Source organism: Chelmon rostratus, chromosome 15 (genome assembly GCF_017976325.1).
Source record: "Chelmon rostratus isolate fCheRos1 chromosome 15, fCheRos1.pri, whole genome shotgun sequence".
Taxonomy (NCBI): Eukaryota; Metazoa; Chordata; class Actinopteri; order Chaetodontiformes; family Chaetodontidae; genus Chelmon; species Chelmon rostratus.
Genome location: NC_055672.1, coordinates 10,057,428 through 10,082,446, shown reverse-complemented (window position 1 = coordinate 10,082,446; position 25,019 = coordinate 10,057,428). Strand labels below are relative to the sequence as shown.

The following is a 25,019-nucleotide window of genomic DNA, read 5'->3' as shown; positions in this document are numbered from 1 at the left end:
TTTACCAAATATGCATAAGTTATTTTAGCCAAGTTGCAGTAAGGTCATGGTGGGCTAGAATATGTTACTGTAACTAAGAATATGCTGCTACGCTACGGTGATTTGCAGTATAATGTGTTGCTTGTGTCCAGGTGAGTTGGACAGCAGAGGCTGGAAGATGAAGGATATTATCCTGGTCCACCTGTATGTGAAGTGCATGGAAGACTTTGTTCCACTCAACGCAGTCTATAAAAAACACTTTGGCATGAACCCTCCAGCCAGGTAAAGGTGCAAACACTCATACAGACTTCTCCAGCTGTTTTATTTTTTTTATTTCTCTCTCAGGGAACATCTTCACGTTGTTCCTCTGTTCCTAACAGGGTTTGTGTCCAGGCTCCTCTATCCGCCGGCCAGCTGCTGCAGATGGACTGCCTGCTCCACGACTGGATCGAGCCCCCTGAGGAAGGCTGCTTCCACCAGAGGGAAGCCCTGCATGTCCAGAGCCTGTCCCACTGGGCCCCGGCTAACATCGGGCCCTACAGCCAGGCCCTCAGGGTAAGACTCCAAGATCCAAAATAAGATGCATACGGTAAATTGCTAAGAGTGTTGACAGTTTAAATTTGGTACAGGCCACAAAGGTTAGTATATTGCTCTTCTAATAGACCAATCAATCAGTTATTCATTATTTATTATTTTCTATTCATGGAAGGGTTCATTTCAACCCTTTTTTTCATTTAACTTGTCTGGCTACTGATTGCAAATGATAGTGAAACATCCTTTGAATCCCTTGATCCTCGTCTGAGAGGCTGAGCCAAAAACAAGGAACATTATTTTCCTTTGTGTCATTGTTGGCAAAGCAACAAGCAATCGTGTCACTTCATAAGTAAAAGTAATGGATTAATGGAGGAACACCATGGATTCGTTTGATGAATGATGAGTCTTGCTGGTGATCCTTGCGATGCTTTGTCGTGCTCGACTCTTACAAAGCAGTTGAAGTGTCTCAGATTACGTGATTACTTTCAGCGTGTCTCTGTTGTCTCTGTTTATGTATAGATGCATGCGTACAGATGATTGTGATTGTTGCTTTGTGTGATAGTTTGTTCTCATTACTACTTTTATGTATACATGTAAATATGTATCCCTGTTATAGTGGGCCGTGTGTATCCATTTTTGCACTTGTTTGTAAAGCTCCGAATTGAACTTCTTTCATATTGTTTCAAACCCAGAAAGAATGTCGAATTCAAAGGCACAGCAGAGGAAGTGTGGGCCGTGGTTGCACGGTTGGCTTGGTGTTTTGTTTACCCAGTGTGTATTATACGGGATTACACTTGTCAAAGTACTGTCAACAAGGATAGTGTCCATCTCCTCCACACTGTCCTTGATCCTGCAGCCAAATCCGTCTATGAGTGAGAACATGTGTGGATTAGCCATTCGTTTAGGGCTTGACGGCATATCTCACCAGTGTGTCACTGAAGCTCAGAGGATCTTGTGCAGTTTGGATTCCTGAGATGTAACCTACAGAGTCAGGTTTGCTTTTAACATGCCAGCGGTGTTTGATTTCCTCAATGGAGTCTCATTGAGACATGAAATTGAAGTCAGCTGTGGGCATGTGCTATTGCCTCTGGAAAACCATCTAATCTCTCATTCCTCTAATGATCATTCATATCCAAAGCAATTTGAGAAAACAATGAGAGGAGTTTGCTCGCTCAGAGCTTTGCACGGCACTTCATACGACCCCTGCGTCGTCTCTCAGTGTGTCTGCTCCTCCTCCACGCTACAGTGACTTAATTTGATCAAAAATGTATTAACAGTTCTTCAGTACCGCTAAAGATTTTTACATATTGATACAATTACCCCCTTGCTGTGAGCAAGCATGCAGTGCCACCCCTCCTCTCACCAGCACCACGTTTGACTCCCACCTTAATGACAATTTTCCCTGGTGACTGTTGCCGTGTGACACCATAGCGACAGGGCTCCGACAACAACAGAGACAAGAAAAGCTGCTGTGTGAGACCAAATAACCTGGAGCCCTCTACATTTACTGCGGAAAAGAATTAGTAATTAAAAGAAGGATCCAGCTATACAAGGGTTTTGGAAGGGGGGTTGAGCTTGAAATGATTAAAGGATGAATTTGGGATCTTAATTATGTCCAGAGAATGTAATCAGGTCTGTGCCGCAGAGGTGTTTTTGTGATGAGTTCTTTGAGGGAACAATGAGTTACAACCCTGATTTAAAAAAAAAAATTGGGACGCTGTGCCAAACGTAAAATAAAAACAGAATGCAGTCATTTGCAAAAAAACTGTGTTTACTGACAACGGTTTTACAAAGTCTTCCCGAGCCCATGAAGGAATATCCTTTGTACAGTAATTTGTTCACAAAGTAGTGAACCTCGCTCCATCCTCGCTTGTGAATGACTGAGCCTTTCCAGGATGCTCCTTCCATACCCAATCATGATACATCACCTGTTACCAGTTAACCTGTTTACCTATGAAATGTTCCAAACAGGTGTTTTTGGAGCGTTCCACAACTTTCCCAGGCTTTTGTAGAATAAGCATATTCATACAAAAATCGTGTGGTTGATGAGGTAAAACATTAAATATATTGTCTTTGCACTGTTTTCAATTGAGTATTTGTCAAAGAGGATTAGCAACTTATGTTTTACATAGTAACTTTTGTGCAGTTGGGGTTGTATGAAGTAAATGCATATTGCACAATGTAATTTCTATAGAATAATGACACCATCCATGTTTACATTGGTTTTCTATAAGCCTTGTTGTTGGCTCGATTTATGACACAAAGGAAGTCAGGTTGACTGGATCGATCTTGTTCATATGAAAATCAGCGAACATCTCTGTCTCCATTGTGTAGTTTTTGTAAAAACATAACTTGGTACCAACCCAGTTTGCTTGTTCAACACCTACTTAATAATTCCTGTCTGTGTTCATGTCTCCATTATAGATTGAGCAAATTAATTTGAAGCCTTTGGCGAATGATTCTCGTTTACTTTCTTGTTTGTTAATCTGACAATCTGAAGTGTAGTAATGCTAACCATTTGAATGTGCTGCAGTCACACACGCGGCTATGAACTGACCATTGTCCACCTCTACTGGGACCAGTGTATTTTTTTGACAAGCGTCCAGTGCTTTGAGAGACAGCACATGGCCGCTGACAGAACATGGCACTCTGGCCCTGCAGGATTTGGCGGCATTCGGCCTCCACAAGTGAAGGGTGGTACTGGTGGAGGTAGAGAGGAGCGGCATCAGGGGTTGTCATGTGATGGACGCTGGACCTTCAAACTCCATCCATCTCTTCATCTATCTGCCCGGCTTGTCATGTCTCTCGGCTTCAGCTCTCGGGAACGGCAGTGTCGACTTGGCCTGGCAAGCTGACAGATTCAGATCTGACTTGATTTAAAGAATTAGTTAACCTTTATGATGTCAAAGCTGGGGGCCTCCTGGTGTATTGTATGCTAATGTTTGATATGCTGGTAGTTTAGATAAAAGCCGCAAGCTATAAAGACAAAAACAGGGCTTGCATGTATGTTTTGTTTTTACTTTGTTTCATATTGGGCTGTACCTGATTGACATGTGTTTAGAGTTACAAAGGATATATTACATTTGCAGTGTAATGTATCATTTGTCAGTGCAGCAGTATCAAAGTTCCTGCCACTAATTGTTTTGTTTTGCTGCCTTTTTTTAATCAGAGATCTAATGCAAATTTCACTGTCATTTGTTTTAGACATCATTTGCATAATCTAATTAAGATGTAACACATTTCATTCTTTTATTGCATCAATCAATTTATTAGGAACAAAAGATGCTCTCAGACGTCCAGTTCCTGTTGCAAAATATCAAAACAAATTCTCTCATTACAACAAAAGCCAAGTAATGGCACGCTTTTAAAAGAAATAAAAGTTATTACTGCGTTTTCTGTCAGTTGTCTCTTCGAAGGAGCTTTTAAACAATTCTGTTGCATTAACATAATAGCAGGAAAAACAAGCCTGTTTCTTTAGCCAGCATTGTTCCACATTTTTACACAGATATCCATTTGTACTAATAACAGGCGATTGTGCTTCTGAGTTGCCGGACGGAAAAAATTGACCTGTCATTTACTTAAGTCAGAGTTAACAACAGGAGTCTCTAACTGCATGATTTTTTTCTATATCTATTTAGAATAATGCTGCCTGTTCCGTCCTTTGGAGCTGCATTTACAGAGACAAACACAATAGCCAAAACAGGTCTGAATAGGGAGACTATCGGTCGAATGGCTGTTAAACATCTCCTCTTTCCTGTTGAGGTAAGTGGATCACCCCTGGGATATTTGCGGGGAAATTATACTCACTGATCAGATTCTGCGGGGTGCGTTTTGGGAGTTGACTGCGCTTGCCTCAGGTTGCTGGTGAACGCTAACCCCTTGCCTCGTTCCCCTAATTGTGAGTGACAGTCAATATTGTGGAAGACCGTCTAGCACGAGCCCACGACAGGATTTGCATTGGATTTTGTAAATTGTCAAAGTGGACTGTGAGGCATCAGGAGGGAAGTGGATCTGACGTTGCCAATTAGCGTCAAAACGGAGGCGTGCACTGTGGCGGGTAATAGACTTTGAATAATCTTCTTACAGGAGCCGTAATGTCTAAAAACAATGATCTGAACTTTGTCCGACCCTCTTGATGAACGGTTCAGAGGTCAGTCATAGTGAGGTTGGGCCACCCATGTAGGGCCAGGAAGAGGGTGCAAGAACATGGTAGACATTGGGTAGACGTTTCCTCTGCTTGTTGGAAGCCTCATTTTGATTTTGTTTTGCTTTTGTTTGTTAAGATAATTGACAGAAAGTGACAGGAAGATGGAAATGAAATCATCCCTAAACTAACTAAAACTAAAACTTTGTGGTTATGTGGTATGCATCCAAGACTGCAGGGTCACGAGACACGTGTTTTGACATCTCACCTGCGTTTTAAAAGGAGCTTACGGATATGTCACCATGTTTTCCATTAGAAATGTAGCACATGATGCATTTGTGAAGATAGCAGCTCTGCTTTATGGTGAACAATCAAAGGGCTGACAGCTAAATATGAGCTAGTGTGGTGAGTGAGAAAGCAAAAATTTCAGTGATGGATTGCCGAAATTAAGCTAAGTGCTTTGGTTTTATGGCGTGTTGTTCTCACCCAGAATGTTTCACTATTGTAAAAGAGACAACATACACAACTCAGCAGCCCTCCCTCCATTACATCAAACATCCCCCACCTCCCCAAACTTCCTCAACCTACATCTAGAGAATACATCTACCTCAATTACCACAGAAGAGTAATTAGCAAAAAAACAGCGTGTGTGCGTGCATCTGCGTTCGGGGATCTATTCATGCAGCATGAACAGATTAATTAGGACATTTAACTTCATTTCTAATATAACAAAATTAATCCCATAAAATCTGAGGGATCTCGAAGGAGGTGCCTGTCAGCATCTGACGCCTCTCCCCTGTTTGCCATAATCTATTAAAACCTTGCTTTTATCTCACCTCTCCCCTGTCATACTTTATGGATTTTTTCATAAACACGGCCCATACTTCATAAACGTCTCAATTTTCTAGTCTATTAACATTACTTCAAAAGCGCTTGATAAAAGAGGAGGGCATGCGTGAAATAATGCACCAATAATACGAAGCGCTGGAGGCAAGAACAGTAGGGGCGGCTCTCTGGCGTGCACGCTCAGACAATGCAAGGGATGTTATCAACTTTAATAAAAGAACAAATGATCACTTTCACCCAAGGAGGAGGGGAGATGAGGCAGGGAGGAAGGGGTGAGGCCAGTTGTCGAGTAATTGAGTCGATGAAAAATGAGGTCTTGAAGGCTCAGCGGTTTTGAGCAGCCAAATCAAAAGTGCGGTGTTCTTCAGTACGTGTAGTTACTTGCTCCTAGTTGCTGTGCAGGATGTTAACACAGATTTGTTTTTTCTTTTCATTTCACTCAAGGCACAAGTAGAGCAGGCTGGCTGTTTCCTCTCCTGAATGCCTGAATTGTGTGCAATGAGTTGAACCTTTTGTCTGGAGAGAGTCAGGAGGGTTTTGACTGACAGCCGGGCTTCACCTCACAGCCTTTCCCCAGCGAGCGTCGATTCAGCTCCTGTCTCTGTACATCACCCGAGTCTGTCTCTGTAGGCTTTACTCATCCTACCCCAAACACTGGGGTCAACTGTCTTCACTTGAACTGGACACACACGAAACGCGCTGATCAAACCCACTAAGACCTTACCGCAGTGGCATGTTGGGCTGTATGCCCCGAGGCCAGGTCTTACAAAGACACACGAGCACACACATACACCTGTGTGCTCTTTGTAATAGGCCCTGGGTGTGTGACAGGGGGAAACTGGCTCAGTCATTAAAATGAGTCACGGTTGACTCACTGTAACACGCTCATGACTGACAGGACAGGTATACAACATGCAAACCGCATTCAGTGACATACAGATAGATATAGATGTATGCAAAGACAAACAAAACGGGCGACTGAACATACACACATTATCTGTACCTAAACATTTGTAGACAAATGTTTGCTCTCGCGCAGGTCTGTTTACCCGCAACATGTATGCATACTTATCAACATTGCCTTGTGTGCAAAAATGGGGACCTCCTTCCCCATCCTCTAATACAGCTCCACCCTGGGACAGTGTAGAGCTACTGGATGTGGGTTAATTACTTGTGCCTCTAAGTGTGTACACATGTGTGTGAGACGTCAAGTCAGGCCACCTTTTTAATCTGACGAGGGGGCAGTTTTATGGGAAGTGGTAGACGGCAGAGGAGGTAATTATGTTCCTCCCAGCCTCACCCCGCGTGCCCCGCATCCCCCCTTTCTCTCCGTTTGTGACAGCATAGAGCCTGACCTGCCGTGGCGGTGGTCATTTTCAGGAGTCAGTGCGTTCTGTGCCACATTATCCTGCGCATGCTGCTGCAGCACCACGTGGGAACAGGCTGGTATCAGCTTGTACCAGGCGAGGACAGGGGAAGGACTGGATCTGTCAGAGTGCATCGACTCTCAGGCGGCCACGTACGCCGGCGCTGTGCCTCTGCCCCGGCCCCTGCCACACTCCCACTCATTAATGGGCCCGGTCCTGACAACTGATCCTAATTGCCTTTGAACAGCTCTTCATGTATTATTGGTGCCTGACTGCCTTGGTTCATGTCAACAAGCCATGGGAAGCAGGGACAGCATAGCCACAGCCATCGTCCCCCTTCTTCTTTTACATACTGAACGATGCAGAAGCACACATGTACTAGATATGCATATGCTGTAAATATGAAAACCTCACCTGTTTGTACATATATACACATATATACATGTATACGTACATATGTACATATAGATGGACATGTAACACTTTGCCATCCTTAATCACCCTGGCAGCCTGAAGAGAAACAGGTCTCTGGTGTCTCCAGTGAATAATCAGCATCCTAACTGTACAGCAGTCTTTCACCTTGCAGATTTGCTCTCTGTGTAAAAAGCATTATGTCATTATTTTTGTGGCTGCAGTGTGTGAATAGACTACACTAGAACATTTAAATGGAATGTACATGAGTGTAATCAGTTATGATGCATGAATGTGATTTTAGTTGATAAATAGTAGACTTTTTAATTTGAGAGAATCACGCGCTGCACGAGTGTGTGAGCTCTTGTTTGCTTCTCACTTTGTCACTGCTGATGAGCAGCGGAGGGGTGAATGGTTCAGAGACATCAAGAAGGCATCTGAAAAGCGTCATGTAAAGATCCCACCACCGCCGATATCTGCCAAGACACTCGCGCTATTACAATTGCAATCACAAACACTCAGTCAAAACACATCATTATTTGTAGTCCCATGTGTGAATTATTACCCCATATCCAACTATTTACTTCCCATTTTGCCCTTCTATTTGAATACGGAAAAAGGAGAGGTGGGGTGGCGTGGCTTTTTATTTGTGGAATGAAATAACTGAATACCAAATGCATAGATAAAAAGCATAGCGGCGTGTCCTGTCCACTCCCATCACTGTCTGAGAGAGGAGAGACGTATGACCATCCCATTACTATGGTAACTAGCCACTATATTCAGAGCTGCCCGGGTGTGTTTCTTCCCCCTGCAGTGACGAGAGGGCATAGCTGACAGCGCCTGCACACACACTCACACACACACAGACACAAAGATAAGGAGGGTCTGGGAGATGCTCCTTGTGAAATATACACATGTGTGGCAAATACAGACAGAACAATACAGGGCCCAGTTCCCACACATGCTAATGTGGTGACATACAAGAACTAATAGGAAACAGCGTCAGGGGGAAACGCGCCGACTGGCCAAAATCCTTAATCCAAAACAAAACACGCAGAACCGTTTGAGCAATCTAGCAGTAAGAGAATTTAATTAAACTGCATTGAAAAACTGCATTATGCTGTCACATTTTTGATGTATAGCTATCAGCCAAACATAATTGAATAGAGATGCCTTGCATTTTATTAATAGTTTTTTGTTAGCACGGAATAAATGTGGTAACAAAGAGAAACCATGATTGATATGTTACCAACAAACACTAATTGTCACCAACCCGGAGTAAGTGGCTTTTACAGATGGCTTGTTACCGCAGCGGATTCACCTACTGACTGCTGTGCAACACTGTGCTATAGGGCCTGTATTGTAGGAAACTGCTCTTATACATGATTCCTGTTTATTAGAAATGAGAGTTAGCAGAGACTATTGCATCCACGTGCAACAGTGTGCTAGCATTGCCATTTTGTCTTCATTTATTAAGGGATTTTTTTTTTGTAGCAGTGCTGCAGACAAATCAGAGTTAGCATTTACATTCCATTTACTTTTGGCCACTTGCTTCATCATAAATTTCACATTGAGCAATTCTTCTGAGTAGTAACTTTTAACCTGGGCCATTCATTTTTCAAATGCCATTGTCATCAAAGCACGCTTTACTGAGGCAAAAACTGCTGCAGATGAATAATATACATTTTTTTTTGCATGGACGCATCAGCATGTTCACTTTTAATATATATTTATTATTGATATTATGAATTTATTATGTAAGGGGATGTCAGGCCCAGCGAGGCTAGGTAATGTAATGAAGTAGAGATGCTCAGGGTAAGAGTTCATTCAATATAATATAGAGTACACAATAATTTTCCACATGTCAACATTTATTGAGTTGAATTTGATGCTCTGACACAAATGTTAATATTTGCTCTATTTTTCAGTCGGGAATTAGTAGATTTTCAGCACAGTGTATTTTATCAGTTTTAATATTATTATCACTGGTGCACATTTGCAGTAAAATAGCATTTTTTCAAATTAAGTATAAAAAAGTATTTCTTTGATGGAAAATCTTTCATTTTAGATTTTAGTTTTGTTTTATTCCTTTTTTTTTTTTACAATTCATCTTTTTGTAGACTCCTTTCAGCTACACTGGATTTTCAGTATTTGGCAATAAAAATAAATAGAGAGCGAAACTTAGTGCAGATATGGCAATGATACCCCAATTTTTTTTTTCCAAAATTTTCGTTTATCCATATTTCTGCTTTTCAGTGGTAGAATTTATGGATCATTTTTTACTTCGCCATAAAAAAGAAAGAAGAGAAGAAAATCCAAGACGACTGGGATGCTGTCTAGCCAGCCTGTCCATGGATTGAGTGGACTTTGTATGAACAGCAGCGTTGATACTTCAGCTGCCTTTTTAATGCAGCCATATTGCCATCTGTTGAGACAAGAAGGAACTACATCTGTTTTTGCTTTCCTCTGCGTTTTCTGCACTGTCTCGTTCACTTTGTCCTTCATTTTTTGTTTGTCTGTTATTCATTTTGTGTTTGTGAACTACATGTTGTGACCATTACAAACAACAGAGTAGCAACGGGCCAGGGAGAGAAGGTCTGTGTTTGTTTTAGCTGGCTGTTTTGGATGTGGAGGACTTTTCTCTCTGGACCAGCAGCTTCATGTCGCTGGGTCGCAGGCTGATTTGTTTTTGACATTCACACTGTCTTATGCAGAATAGACATTTCACACTGTGGTCTTATCCTTCATATCATGTACACAGACACACAGTCGCACACACAGACTGACTTAACTTCACCACTGCTGACAGTTACACTTTAATGGTTGTGCCACAGCACTTTGTGTTGACATAATTCTTTTGTGCCCAGGTTAAGTTAGTGCTCCCATTACCAGCCAGACCAAGAGACGTAGCTTCAAGAAGGGGAAAAATATGAAAAGACAGAAGAGACGAGGTGGTCACAGCTGGGAAGGGAGAAAGAACGGGGGATGAGGGTTGCAGTTTCAGCATCATTCAATCAGACAACATGCCCCTCAGCTGAAACAGCGAGACCCTCCCCGACTCTCTCGAATTAGGGAGATTAGCAGGAAAGCGCATAATGCAGGATGATGGAATTTGTCATAATTTGCATTGTCCTGGAAAGATTCGGTTTGATAGAGCGATGCGTGGAGGGGCTTGTCATGTCCCACGGGCAGGTCATAGAGGAAGCTTGGCAGAAATGATTTTTGCGATATGTGCATCAGTCGTAAAAGCCTCACAACCAATTTGTCAAAAAATGTGAGGTCGGGACAGTTGAAGGCAGCAGGGCATTTTGCCTAACGCAATGAAAAACCATGCCCTTCCATCACTCTTCATCCAGAGCCCTGCTCTGGTGTGGCACCATGCTGCAGAGCAGCAGACAATTTCATTACATCAACTTTGATTATTTGCTATTTTTTATTCCATGTTATTTCCTCATTTAACATCATTATAGCAACAGTAAATTTATAGAACAAAACAGAAAAAATGTACATGTTTGTCTTCAAAACCGTGATTATTTTGGCATAAAAAAAAGAATGTTTTATGATGGTGGAAAGATTTGTTTATTTGTTGTTTATTCATGCCTGCTGGCACTCAGATGTGTCTGCCTGAGCATCCAGCAGTCAGGCTCTCCTGACCTTGGTTATTGTACTGAGCGGCAGCTCCTGACCACCATAAAGTTGACCAGAGCTGACATGACAGTGTTACTCTTCCACACGGTTCAGTGTCTATGGAGTGGGCATGTTGAGGGCAGACATCCAGGCACAACAGAAAAATACACATAAGCTTAGAGAAGGTGGGGGTTGGGGAAAGTGTCCCCGGCTCAGACTGACCACACGTTGCCTCAACAATGGTTCATTATAGTTGCGTAATTTTTAGCATTCTTCTGAATTCGTCATTGTAAAAACCTTGTGTTTTGAACATATGCTTATGGTGTGTTTTCTGAATAAATGTGCAGTTTTAGACCTGAGAGAATGCATTAAGATATGCGGCATACTTGCCTTTCTTTGTGCACTTCATACGGCTATTTATGTCGCCGTTTAAGTAACACTGATTTTGTGTGACAGTTGAGCATACAGGGGTTAGGCTCAAACTGGAGCACAAACAGGAAGCAAAAAATAGAGATAGTGGAGAAAAGAGGAGGGAATAAAAAAGGCAAATATCTCCCTCCCCCTTCCCGTGAAGCCTTAAATGAGAAGCCTAACATGGGGAGAGATTCTGTAGAGGGAAGAACGGTTGTGGTTCTCCTGAAAGGTTTGTATTTGTAGAAATGAGGTGTCAGAAGAGGCAGGATTTCCTCGGGGCGCAGCACAACATGAGCCCATCTCTTATCATTTCCACTCCCAGACGTGATCTGCTTTGAATGCACTAATGCTGAAAGAGCCCCACAGACTTGAAGCCAGTTCAAGATGAAATCACAGCACACATCCCTGACAAACTGCCATCCACCACACAAGGATTAAACAGTCGCTGCATATCAAATCCCTGCCAAAAAAGCAGAAATAATATATGCACTTAAATACATTCAACAAAACTTCAACCTCAGTTTTTTGATCCCCACATTTTGAACTATTTTGAGCTATTTGCCAACCCTAAAATATTCAAGAAAGGAAGAAAATTACTAAAGTGAAGAAAGAATCAAGACAGAAATTTAGAAATTTGTCACATATATTAATAATGTTCCATAAGGGATTAGAAGTGAACCAAAGAGTGTCCCATTTCAAGTAAATCATAGTTTAAATGTCAAATTAAGTTTTAGATGGAGCGTACCGTGTAAATGCAGCATCCTCGGTTTGACTCTGGCCTTCTGCTCCTCACACATGACAGCATGACAGTCCTTCAGCATTTTGTCTATATTCACTATAAACTGAATAAAGGTAAACAACTTCCAGAAATATTCTTTTAAAAGTTTTGGCTTTGAGTTGGAAAGCCTTGCCCTGGCGCTCTGAGGATGCACTCAGTCACCCTTCCTCCATGGCGAGGCTGTAGACAGCACTCAGATGATGTAGTAACATCTCCATGAAAGGACATATCACAAATATTAATTACATTTTGTGTTTAATTACCCACCCTGTAGCTTATACTGTCCTGCCATTACCCTTTTAGCTTGGTTACATGTGTCCTTGCATAAGAGAAAAGTTACACCATATTAATCTAACCTATTTTACACATTTTGTATTATCATTTTCCTGCTTAAATTATGCATGAGGTCTCAATGGGGAGAAATGTGACCATTAGCATATCTGATAGGAGCGGTGGAGCAGTTTTCCACCTCTCTCTGTCCTTGGAACCAGGCAGAAAAACCTGACTGTTCGTCAATACCGGGTCATTTTATCCAGGCCAGCCCAGTTCATCCATACCGTTCCAAAGCTCTGCTAATGACACTTGGAGACGTCTTCAACACGATGGGGGCCCAGAGGGCTCCAACACCAATGTGAATATAGTCTAGCACTGTCTGGTCATCTCTGGAAGCTCTTTGACAAAAACTGCAATTAGAAACACCTCAGACACACCAGCCCGAAACGAGACACCATTAAGGGTTGGAAGCGGACACAGCCAGGCGCTTCCTGAGTACATTTACATATATGTTACTGTCTGCAGCTCACAGGGGTTGAGAGGGAGAGAGAGGACGTCTTTGGGGGACGGTGACCTTTTGACATGTCATTGGGTTTATTAGAAAAGTGATGGTGTTGTAAGCATGAAATAAAGGTCGATAAAGCATAAAGCAAAATTGCAGCCTAGTTCATCCTAAGCAGGAAAGAGTGTGTTTGGTTCACTGTAGCTGTTGGCCTCTTTGGAAGCTTGTATGCCCAGTTTTACCTGGATTGACAAAATCCTCAGAAATTGCGATATTGTTTGCAATTGTGTTTGATTAATTTAGAATTTAACTTAACTAACTAAGCACCTTCAATTATTAGGAAATTAGTTTTGCCTTTTATGTTTATTGTAATATAATTTTTTTCCAAATTGCCCACCCATAGGAACTCTATGCTTTCTCTGATGGAAAAACTGATGTAAGGTAATAATAAATATTGCTCATATTTGCTCCAAAAGGCAGCTACTAAAACCTGAATTTTCTAAAAAATCACTGACGTTATGACAGCAACTATCAAATATAATTCAGAAGCAGTAGAACAGAAATAAAGCAGTGTGAACATATAGTATTGATTCAGCAGCCCTTTTCTCTGTGGGCCATTTAGACTTTTAAGCTTAGCATTTGAAAAATACTTACCTTGTTATAGAAAGTTTAATGTCATATGCAATTGTTTGACCCTTATGAATATTAAAGGATCCCATCTCTGCCCTATTAAAAATGCATGTGGCATTGTGGTTGTTGATCACGTTTAGAACGCCCATGCAAATTGGACTGTCTTCCCTGTCAAGGCCTAAGATGAATAATGTAGTTGTGTTGTATATTCAGGGACACACCATTGACAGTCAATTAACAAGTTTGATTGGTGTGTGAACTCTTTCTTTTGAACTGTTAATTTTATGTAAATAGTATTCCCTCTCCCTTCTCCACTGTCTCGTCCCCATCCAGGTTCACCACAGAAAGATGTGCCCCCGCCACCACAACCCCCCAAATCCCCAATTCCACCTCCCACTAAGAGTAACCAGAGCGGGATCCTTAATAATTGATCATCACACACCTGCTTGGTAGAAGCTATGGGAGTCTGCCTTTAACAGTCAAGGGGCCCCATGCTAGCCCCTTTTGATATTCAAATACAAAAATGGCAACCAGCCTTTTTGAATTTAAAATGGGGCGAGCTCTTTTCATTGGGACGAGCTTGTTAAGAAATTCTGGCCACCCGTCCAACCTGATGGAGCCCTTCTTTGTTGGAGTGGATATGATGGCATTTGATGGCTCATAAATGGAATGCCAATGACAATTTGTTGTCGATGTGTGGGAATCTGGCTTTTATGTGAGGCAGACACAGTAATGCAGGTGCTCGGGCAGATTGTGCTTGCAGGTAAATGATCCGGTGATTGATCCAAGCAGCGAGGGCCTTATCGCCTCCCTTTCTTCCCCCTCGCGCACTCGCGCCCCTCTTCCCATCTTCCCTCCATCTCTTGTCTCCCGCACTGTCCCAGTAATTTGGAGCAGCAGAGATGGAAGCTGAAGATTCATCAAAGTTGACAAGTGAACCCAGGAGCTGGGGATCATGGCAAACCCATCTGATTATGGAAATAGCCATGACCGTGTCTGCCCTCTAGCTAAACAGTTGTGCGGCGAGCATCTTGTTCTGCCAGCATCCCATAAAAGACGTAATTTTCAGCAAGGGGAAAATATTCTGTTTTCAGTTTTCCTCCTTTGAACAAGTTGTGTCGTGGCTTCAGCTTTTGTCCAACCGAGCCATGTAAATAAAACAAAGTGCATGTTAGGAATGAGTGGGAGAGGGAGTTTGGCTGAGAGGGTGCTAAGTCTTAAGTAATACCTCTGGTCCAGGCTAACCCTGGTAATCTCGCTGTAAAGCATGATACCCCTGGCTGTGTCTTTGCTAGTCACTAAAGGACCTTGTCTCGGGCCCTGCATCAATTGATTCCGACCTTACTGATCCTCCCTGGAGATCTGCATGCGCTCCAGGGTCCCTGTATAGGCCAGCAATTATCAACATGTCACCAGCAGCTATTTGCATTGACCAGCAGCTAGTGTCCGGCACTAATGCCATCCAACCTCAAACAGTGGTGAACTACAGGGTCTCTAAAGACCTGACCTCTTTAATGCCACTCCTCGTCCCCACTCATCTCTCTGCATTAAGCAGATAGATTTTTTTCAGCTCTCATTATACATGAAGCTTAATTCTAACAGAGGTGTTTAGGAGAGAATTGAGCTTATTATCACACGGTTAATTGTGCTTATAAATAACACGGGCGCCGCCGAGGTACATTGGCAGTCTTCTCACAGAATACCTGCTCGTGAAATGAGAGTTGTTGGTGAAAAAGATGCTGAAAAATGGCAGAGGTGGAACCTGTTAATTAATGCAGCGTTACTCAAACATAAGATTATAATTAATGTTAATTTGATTATAGCACCTCACTGATGAATTTTGTACTTGTTTTTTGATAAAACTCATTTTTGGGATGTAATGTAAGAATGTAAGTCTTTTCTATTGACTTACATTCATGCTCTTTGGCCTTAAAGGGCAGATTTTTCCCTTAGCAATAAGTTTGGTTTCCTTTTGTTCAGACCTTTTCATCACTACCAAACACTACCCTACCAGAACAGTTCTCTAAAAGGCTGTAATTGAGCGTCAAGCATGGGTTAGTAGAGAGATGTAAGGCTTTAGCCTGTGTGTTTTTGTCAATGTGAGATCTGAATAAGATTGAGCAGTGGACTCTACCAAAACTGCCGGCTTTACTTGTTTTCCGGGATGGTAATACTGGTCTGTTGGCCATTTGATCCAACTTTGGGCTGAGGCCTCGTCCACAATTACACAGGCATTTTTCAAAACATAGCTTTGGCCTTTTGTCCACACACAAACTGAGTTATAGGTCACTGAAAACAAGCTTTTCCTTCCAGAGTGAAGATATTTAGATGCTCCATTTGCAGTGTTGTCTTGTAAACAGGGAATACAGATGTTTTTGGCTTATGATGTCAAAGTGCGCTGTTATCTCCTTTGTTTGTGAGGTGATTTTGTGCAGTGGCAGATGTGGCCAAATCAAGCTGGTGCCAACTTTGCTAACAGGACTTTTTGAATATTTACACATAAATGTAAAGTTACTCTGTCATTATGTTGAGGAACAGAGGCACAGACCTCACCACCGACGTCACCAGTTTTGGATAAGACCCCATTGGACGTGCAGCCTACTGCTAATAGCTTTTTTCAGGCTTCTGATTGGCCAACATGGCTTAAGGGTTATATCACTACTGATTGGTTTGACATGCTTGTGACACGTCTTTAGTTGTGTTTTTGTACTTTCATATGGACAGAGATGTGTGGATTTTCTTTTAAAACAAAGAAGGAAATAGCTTGTTTTCAGAAATACCGTGTACGTGTGGACAAGGCCTGAGTTACTTCAACACTTAATGGATGGATTGATAAATCCTGATGACTGTGATGATCCCCCCTGACTTTTTACCTCGGGCCACTAGTGGGTAGAAGTTTTAATTTATCCAGTGAAATATATCTAAATCTGCTGGATGGATTGTCACAACATTCATGGTCTCCAGACAATATGTCTCCTACTGCTACATTGGGGATCCTCTGACTCTTCTTGTTTCAAGTTTGGCTGTAGATTCTTAACCTTGCAAGTTTTACTGTAACAAAGCCAGCATTGCTGTGTGTTTCTGGTATGCTCATTTCTCCAGGTCGATCAGTCGGTTTTCTGTGCAGGCCAAATCGCCCTGGTCCCCTGCACCATGCAGCTGGTAAAGGCTGGCACCAGGACGCAGGCCCAGTTGTCCTTCAGCTACGTGAAGAAGGTTCTGGAGGCGGTGATCGGCAGCCTGACTCTAGCTCATGTCGTCCAGGCCCACTGCTACACCACAAGACACCAAGACATCCCCATCATCAGGGCCGTGTGGGAGAGCATGCTGAGGGCTACGGAGGAAGAGAAGGTCAGCCACTGTGGAGTGAGTTTTCTGTTTATGAAATATATACAAGTGGTTAAGAGGAAGAGCAATGACTGGCTGTTTTATTATAGATGGAGAGGAGCTACTCCAACATAGAATGAACACATATTTAATGGATTAAAAGACAGTGGGATCCATGTGTCGATGAATAAGTAAAAAAAGAGAAACTTGATATGTTATCCAAGTTTTTCAGAGAGGCCTTTCAGAATTATATTTTATAGTTGTGAAATAAGGGAAAGTTCCTCGCCCCTCTCTGCCCCCTTGAGACCCAAGCCGCTGCGACTGATATTTACCAGTGAGTGTGCTCATGAAAAGTTGATGATGTGGGAAACGCTGGTGTCTTTGATAATGTGGAGCTTGGCACAGAAGCAGATGTCTTCCTCAGAGCTTCCCTAATCCTTTGCCCCCACACACCATTTTGGAGCTCCGTTCAACTCTCAGAGCAGCTTATCCCCCTTCTCCACCCCTCTTTCCTGCCACCTCCCTCCATCCCTCCCTCCACTCCGCCGCCCCAGCTTACAACCCCTGCTCCATACGTCTAATAGGGGCACGAGTCTCCCCTGGCAGCCCTTCTCCTCCCACAATAATCTGTCTAGCCATGGGAATAAGGCCTAAGGGAGCGGGGCAGGAACCCACCTCCAACATGTGGTTCTGCTCGGTGGTGAACAGTGTTAAAGACTAGAGAGAGGATGTCAACTTTGTGTCAAAGTAAAATTGTAAGTGTGTTATTTAAAGCCAGCAATCATCCTCTAAAAACTTTCAAATGCTAATTTTTCCAACAGTTCATCTTTTCTGGCTTCTGTTTGTGAATTTATTTGACATTTTGTGCCTTATTGTAACTCACAGTGGAACGCGGTGACAGTGTGTACCGCCAATTTAGCATGCAGATTGGGTCGTTCAGATAACAAGGCTAACCAAGGGCAAAGCTTTGGGACGCGATGAGACTAGGCTCATGTCAGAGGTCACTGAAGATGGACAACACCGTCCATCTGTTGTGCCTCCATGCGGCACGTCAGAACAATCAAAAATATTCATTCAGCTGACCCAGGATTGCTACCAGGAGACCATGTTTTATTTTCAACTGATTTCCAGATTAAGCAGCTCTAATTGACAGCTCCATCTGTAAACAGGTGAGTTCTCCCCTTAAGAATAGAGCTAATTTAGGGGGTGGGTTGCTAACCTGACCCCATGCTCCTTCTTTGCCTGTGGAGGCAGATCATCTCGGTGTGACTTCCCAGCTTGTCCCTCACACTTTCCCCCTCTCTTCCACTTCAAATGTGGAGGTTTCTGTTTCATCCCAAACTTGGTGAAATGCTCCCTGGGGTGGGGATTATACAAAGCGCCGGTGCCCATTTGAACTGATTGTAATTAGAATGTTTAACTCAGGTCAAACACTGATGACACAACTCCCGCAGACTTCCTGAGGTGATGTCTTCAAACATACAGGCAATTATGGTAACTTTATAAATTAATTATTAAATAAATTTAATTTTACAACCCTTTTCAAAACAAAAGCTATGAAGTGTTTTTACAACAAAATATGAATGAAAAGTAATGAAATAATACTCCAAATAGCAGTTAAATACATCATATTATGTTTAGAGTCAGTTAGATAGGTCATATTATTAATACTGGAGATTTAAGCAATTAAATTGCAGCATCCCATCTTTTTTCCCAAAATGCATCTGTTCTCTGTAATGTATTCTGATTACTATGAGCACAGCATGTAATATGTGGTTAAGCTATGGATGCCGATTGAACTCTAGTTGTCAACAGTTAGATTATGTAGCCTTACAGTTTTATTTACAAAGATCAGTGTATTTTCAGACAGCAGACCTGTGAAGTGAAATGATGGAAGCACCAGTGCCTAGCGTCTGTGAAGCCACAGGGCCGTGTTGTTGTTGTGCGTTGATAATTTCTCTAATCAGGTGGACGAAGAAGCTTGCAGGGTTAATTGGGAGCATACTGGAGTCGCTACAAGTGTGAAATTGTATTTACGGTGCATTAAACCACAATGAGCCTGTTTGTCTGCGTGTGTGTGTTCGTGTGCGCAAAGGTTTTGATGAGCAGGGGGATTTTGATGTGAGTCAATAAATGTTAAACAGATGTCCCTTTGTGTCCCAGTAACAGGTTCTGAAAACACATGAAAAAGTAAAAATAATTATTAAGCAGGTTATTTTAGAAAATTGGAAAAGATTTTTAAAATAAATGATCCGTTTTGTTGAAATTTTAATGGGTGATAAATTGAATTTGTTAGTACTGAATTTGCAGTTTCTTTTCTGTGCATAGTTAAAACCCCATTTACATGATTTCTCTTCTGCTTACTTGGGACTTTTGAAGTAACTCTGGTTTTATAATGGCCTCATACCCTCAAACCTTTCCTCACCCCACTGACACAGCCCTGTGTGTTTCATTTACACAAACAGCGCGACGAGCTTCAGAGCGGACTCCTAAGAAAAGAGAGTGAATGGGAAGGGATATTATAACAGACTGACAGCACTACAGCAAGTGCTGAGACATAGAGCCACATGCTGAAGGCGTCCCGCTGGGCAGGAAATGTAGGGGAACTGGCTAAGCAGCGCAGTCCCATCAGCTCCCCGCTGCTCCCCGCCTTTACACCACTTCCTTATTACCGTGTTTACCGTTCGGCTTTCACGCCTCTCGGCCCTCCAACCTGCTGCACGCTCCAGGCGCACGGACGCGAGTTAGAGGGAGGAAAGTGGGGATAAAGAAAACAAACATAAGGGGAGGCAGGTCACAAACCATCCGTGTAGAGAGCTGAGCACAGCAGATCCAGACTTCATGCGTTTACCTGCTGCCTACGGAGTGAGAGAGCACAGGGGGAATGGCTGCGTGCCCTGGAACTGAAGTGGGATGAAATAATGAGATGGATTGTGTTAAGCGGCTGGCGTAGAGCGGAACAGAGCCCTCACACACTCTGCCACCCCGCCTGCCCTCCCAACTTGCCACTCTGGCACTCACTGTATATCAACGTTTGTGTTTTATTGGGCTAATTTAATAAGTGATCTCTGGTCAGGTAAGGATATCGGCCACTGTTCCCCCTCTGCCAGGGGTGATGGAGCTCTGTCAAGTCTCATACATACAGGAGCGCACCCACACAGTAATGCACCATTCGCACATTCCCACAGAACTGCTGAACAAACTTCCCACCTCGTGTAGCATTTTGGCGGGTGCATTAATAAAGGAAGAAGTAGGGACTGATGTAACATCGTCCGACAGCTCCGACAAAAAAGTCAGCAGCCGTGCCGTGACAGTAAAGTCCTGCCAGAGGCTGGAGCTGCAGTGCTGAAGTCCCCTGATCTCCTTGTGGACGGTCGGTTGGGTATAGTACCTCAGCACCCAAGGCCTGCAGGGTGGCCTTTAAGCCTGGCTGAGCAGGACCCCCTGTCCTGTCACTTCTCTCCCCAGTTCCCACTCTCTGTTCCATGTTCAATCACTATTGACAAGTGCAGGAGCAGTTCCCTCTAGGAGAATACCTAGCCTGTGCCAGGAGTGCTAATATAACATTTATCAAAGCATAGGACACGTATGTGTGCTGTCACTTTGTCTGACGTGCTAAGAGCTCCGGCGCTGACACGGCCATTGTTCTCTGCTCTCGTGATTGTTATTGTTGATCGCCCGCAAGCTAGGCTCTCTTCAGAATCAGCAGAGTAAAGAAATCTTCACCTTACCCCTGCACACACACTCGTTCAGGACACTCTCCAAGGCAAGAGGTTAGCTGTTGATACACAATTAAGCGTTTGCTCAAGTTTAATCTGAAGGTAAGTGCTGCTTCAGTGAATCTGGCTGATTGGGTCATGACGGGCTCCTCTGTTGCGGGGACAAAGAGGCCGTCGTCTGCTCTTGTCAATGATTTCTCTCTTTTTTTGTGAGTGAATATCAAAATAAAATGTAAGTAACCTGTTATTATTCTGCACTTACGAAGTGGGGTGTAAGTGGATGAAAATTGATCCAGCAAATTGAAAAGGGGGTTAAGTGTTTTTGCCCTATCGACTCCAACTGAAATGACTGTTATATAAAACACTCATTTCTCTCCCATTAGCAGATGAAGCCACAGCCAAGTATTATTAGAGGGCCACATTGTAGCACTGCTCCAAGACATTTTGTTCCTGCTAATGGCCCTCAGTCCAGAAGAGAAAAAAAACATGGAGAGATTTTGGCTCTGTAGATAAAATTGAGGCAGTTTTCCTCTAAATGTGTGTGACGAAGCCGCCACAATGTGTTGTGAGTGATCTTCTGCGAAAGGTGAGAAGTCATCTTGGATAGGACCTGTCATGTTAGCAAATGCAGCTCAAAGTGAAAGCATTTGCGCGTTTTGTTTACGGCGGCTGCGAGCGGTATGGATTCTTTCTGAATTGTTTGTACGCTATCATTACCAAGGGTCACCTCACAATCTCATGTTAATTGATAGCCTGTCAGTCTGTCAAGTAAAAAGCCTGTCTTGGTGCCGCGTGGTGGAGTTTTATGATGCGCTTTACAATAATGTTTAATGTTGATGGAGTGGTGCTTGTGGTCAGAAAGCACAGCTTGTTTCTCAGCAGGAGGGCCATACATTTGATTGTGGCGTGTGGCACAACACAGTATATAATTTGCCAGCCAGTTCATTTGAATATCATCTGTCTGCATTGCAGGACTTGTCATGGGAGCCTGAGAGCAAACCTGCGCCATTATTGGTCGTTGTGGTCCCTGCTTTACCCAAGGGTGCGGCTGTTGAGCTTCATGTAACTGCAGTTCAGGATGACCCCACCGAAAGGGCCTCCTGTCACACGACTACAAGGGTGGCGTGCGGATCCATAGAGTGCCACACGGTGAGGTCTGCTGACATGTGTAGTGCCTCCCTTTCGCTTTCCCTCGCTGTGCCCGGCGATAACTTGGAGGTCACCGGCGCGACGGACGTCGCAGAAGCAGTTGGCGCTGCATTCAAGAAAGCCGTGAAGAAGATGGATGCTGAGCTGGTACCACTGTGCGCCAGGGTGTTCTACAAGTGCACCCACTTAGTGGCTCAGCAGATTGCTAAAGGTATGTCACTGGACATGTATCTCACTCCAGACACGACACACAAGCTTTCATTGATCTTATATTTACAGCCATTAAGAGGATTTATCCTAAATAAGCTGTGCTGTTGAAGGCGACGCTCCGGAGATACACTGCTCTTTCAAGTGAAGCTCTACATCAGCGTATTAATGGAAACAAAGTGACAGCTCGTCTCTCTCTGCACTCTCTTTTCAAAGAAAGTTTGAGCTGACATTGGTTAAGTAAACTCCATAAGGTATTCCAGGAAGCAGTCTCTCCAGAGGATCTCCTCTTCTTCCTGTGTTTAATTATTGTAAGTCATTTGTTGTGTCTGCGCTGTGTACAGTAACCCAAGCAGCTGGCACAGTCTTTTGTCATCATTACACTTTCATACGCCACCATCTCCTGCTCCCAGGATCCGAGGTTCCTGTCAAGGCAAATGTGGAATGGTATTTGTTTTATCCTGAGAAATGTTCTCTCGGAGGGAAAAGGGCGACGAGCACATCGATCACACGGGCTCAGTTGTCAAGTCATCGCTGAAGCAGTCAATTAACATTTTTGAATCTGTGCCAAACCAGCCATCTTACTGTCATTTATAGCTTCGACATAACTCATCTTTTTGAGGACGGGAAATTATGGTTACCAGTGATGAATGGGAAATAGGTTGATCTGTTTCGAATATGTGTTGATATGCATGACAGACGAACAGCGCTATTTGTTTTGTTACCTAATTATATAATTGTTATTCAACATCGTTTCATGATGTATGATGCAAGTCATTTATGTCTTCTGTCATTATCCACAATAGGGGAGTAAGATGATTTAGCAATGATGGGGAAAGTATCAAAATTCTATTGCTGATAATGAAGTAGACATAGATATGGCTGTAAATGACGAATGCATATATTTGAGTGCAATTGGAATAAAAATGTACTATTTAAATGTCTCTATTGAAAGCACTCCAAAATGTTATAGAAACCATTAACTGTGTTACTGGGTCACTGGTTTACTGGAGCAAAATCAACCTCAATCTTCACCCTTGACGTGCATGTTTCTTTGATTATGGACTGCACAGACCGCTTCCCTAAAACCATTCCCTGACTCATCATTGAGCTGGAATCTGTTACCTTAGCCCGCACGCACAGCCCAGCCCCGGGAGCTTACCCGTGGGCGTTTTCATGGGTCACAGCCTCCGCTCATCGGGTGATGAATCCAAAAAGTCAAAGGAGGAAAAGTAACACCTCTGGCGCTAGCAGTCACAGCCTCACAACTGCTGCTGTCAGCGAGCAGACAGGCAACAACACTGGAGCAAAATGTGACTGCACAAAACCCCCCCCCCACCCTCCCCTTCGGTTACTTGCGTCAGGATTCACAGCTGATAGACATGACATATGCTCCAAATGAAACCTTTAAACATCTTGTCTCAACTTGTTACTTCCGATAGAAAGGTTTTCGCGAAGATAGGCCCCCAAAAACTCGAATAAAACCTCAACTTTCAGGACCCAAATGAGGGCTTAGAAAAGAGTTAGTGAGTGAGAATAAATGATTAAAGAAATCCACTATTTTACACAGTAAGTCAGTGACCTCTTTACCTCTAAATACTAAAAGCATAAAACACAAGGGTACTTCCAATAGTTAAACCTGCAATAACTGATTTTGGCCTCATGGGAGGGAACCGTTGACTCCTTTTTGCTCTGTTTTGGTCTCCACCTACTCCTGTCTGGGTGTTTTGGGCTGAGCTGGTAGTGTGCAGAGTTAAAAAAATATATTATTCTGAGGGTGAACCGGAAAAACAAAGCTGATATTGCTCCGTGGGTTCCACTTTCACATACAAGTAGGCATGTGATTTGATGTTCAGATAAAACGACTGATTATAGCTGCTTTAAAGAAAGGCGAGGAAGTTTTCCATCTTTGTGGCTCCAGCACACACACCCATTCCCTCAGCCTCTTTGTTCAGTCTCTTTGGCCTAAATGAACGATTTTCATGAGCCGACACTTGCTAATTACCACCTCGTTTACCGGATAATTTGACCAGTTTGGAAGTCAGCGTAGCACAACTAAAAACCACTGGGTCTGGGCCTTGGCCACTGCTTAAAAGCCCCATAAGCCCAGCAGGCATCAACCACTCCACACAGGAACCCACTTTTTCTCTCCTTTTCACCACTGCCTTCACTGACACCCCTCCTTCTATTCATTTAGGCTTACAATATTTATATATTAATCAGTTCAAACTGAAATGGCTGGGGATGTTTAGCATAAAAGGGTGTTGTGGGCATTAGTAATGGTTTGGTTTTGAAAACACAGAGATTTAACAGCAGCCCTTTCAGCTCCCTGTGTGTTCGCCGTGAAGCAGAATAATGGCCGGTCCTCTTGGGTAGATGGTTTAGTTCCATCCCATTGCTAATGTGATGGCTTTTTGAATCTTACAGCCTCTGTCCACTGGGCTTCTCAATGAGGCTCCCCGTGCAGCCCAAAGGGGGGCTGAGATACCAGGGGATGGGGGAATGGGTGTGTGATGGGAAGAGCTCATAGGATTTTTGTGATTTTGCAGAAGCATTTATAGTGATTGGAAAGTAGTCTGTGTCTTTACTGGCCTTAACCCCCCACAAAATTGCATGGTCACTCAAGTCACCTTCACCCCCCTCATGTGTCTCACTCATAAGAGACTCTCAAAGAGAGAGCGCAATTATTATCTGTTAGTACAAAGATTAAAACATCCTGACATAAAACAGGCTTAGCATGCAAGGTGTGATGAAGGGTGCGTTTCTTCTCTTAATGAAACCATCCCCTGTCTGTGATCTCCCCAGCTCGTTCAGTTGTCAGCTAGCCATCTCCAGAGGATCCTGCTTCCCAGGGTGCACCACATGCTCTGATAACACATATTTAGGCTTTTAATGCCCTCCAAAAAAGGCCTGTGTTCAGTGGGGGTATTTTAAGCTGTAGTGCATATTAGCTAATTAGGGTGTGTGGGCTCTTTGTGAGGATGTTTGGCATGCTGCGTGCGCTTCAAATGAAAGAGAACGAGGCTTATTAAATAGTGCTGAACTGCTCGCGTAACCTCTCCGTCCTGATTTCTCTCTCTAAAAGTTCACATAAATGTCACACAGTGGTACT

General features: G+C 43.2%; 1 protein-coding gene across 10 annotated transcripts in view; it reads left to right on the top strand.

Moving 5' to 3' along the window:
- The window catches only part of dph6 (diphthamine biosynthesis 6), a 56,267-nt gene that overhangs the window by 27,470 nt on the left and 3,778 nt on the right, over nucleotides 1-25,019 (top strand). For 2 of the 10 annotated variants that reach the window (XR_006007438.1, XM_041953793.1), the window contains exons 11-15: nucleotides 132-261; nucleotides 373-534; nucleotides 4,152-4,275; nucleotides 16,608-16,871; nucleotides 21,524-21,911. Coding sequence is in view for 9 of the 10 variants with exons in the window: in XM_041953793.1 (XP_041809727.1) it covers nucleotides 132-261; nucleotides 373-534; nucleotides 4,152-4,275; nucleotides 16,608-16,871; nucleotides 21,524-21,911 (1,068 nt within the window). In the remaining variant the exon portion in view is untranslated. Of the gene's footprint in view, nucleotides 1-131; nucleotides 268-359; nucleotides 535-3,174; nucleotides 3,638-4,151; nucleotides 4,276-16,607; nucleotides 16,872-21,523; nucleotides 21,912-25,019 lie in introns of those variants that run through there. The other 8 variants (XM_041953794.1, XM_041953796.1, XM_041953795.1 and 5 more) reach the window with 8 other exon arrangements.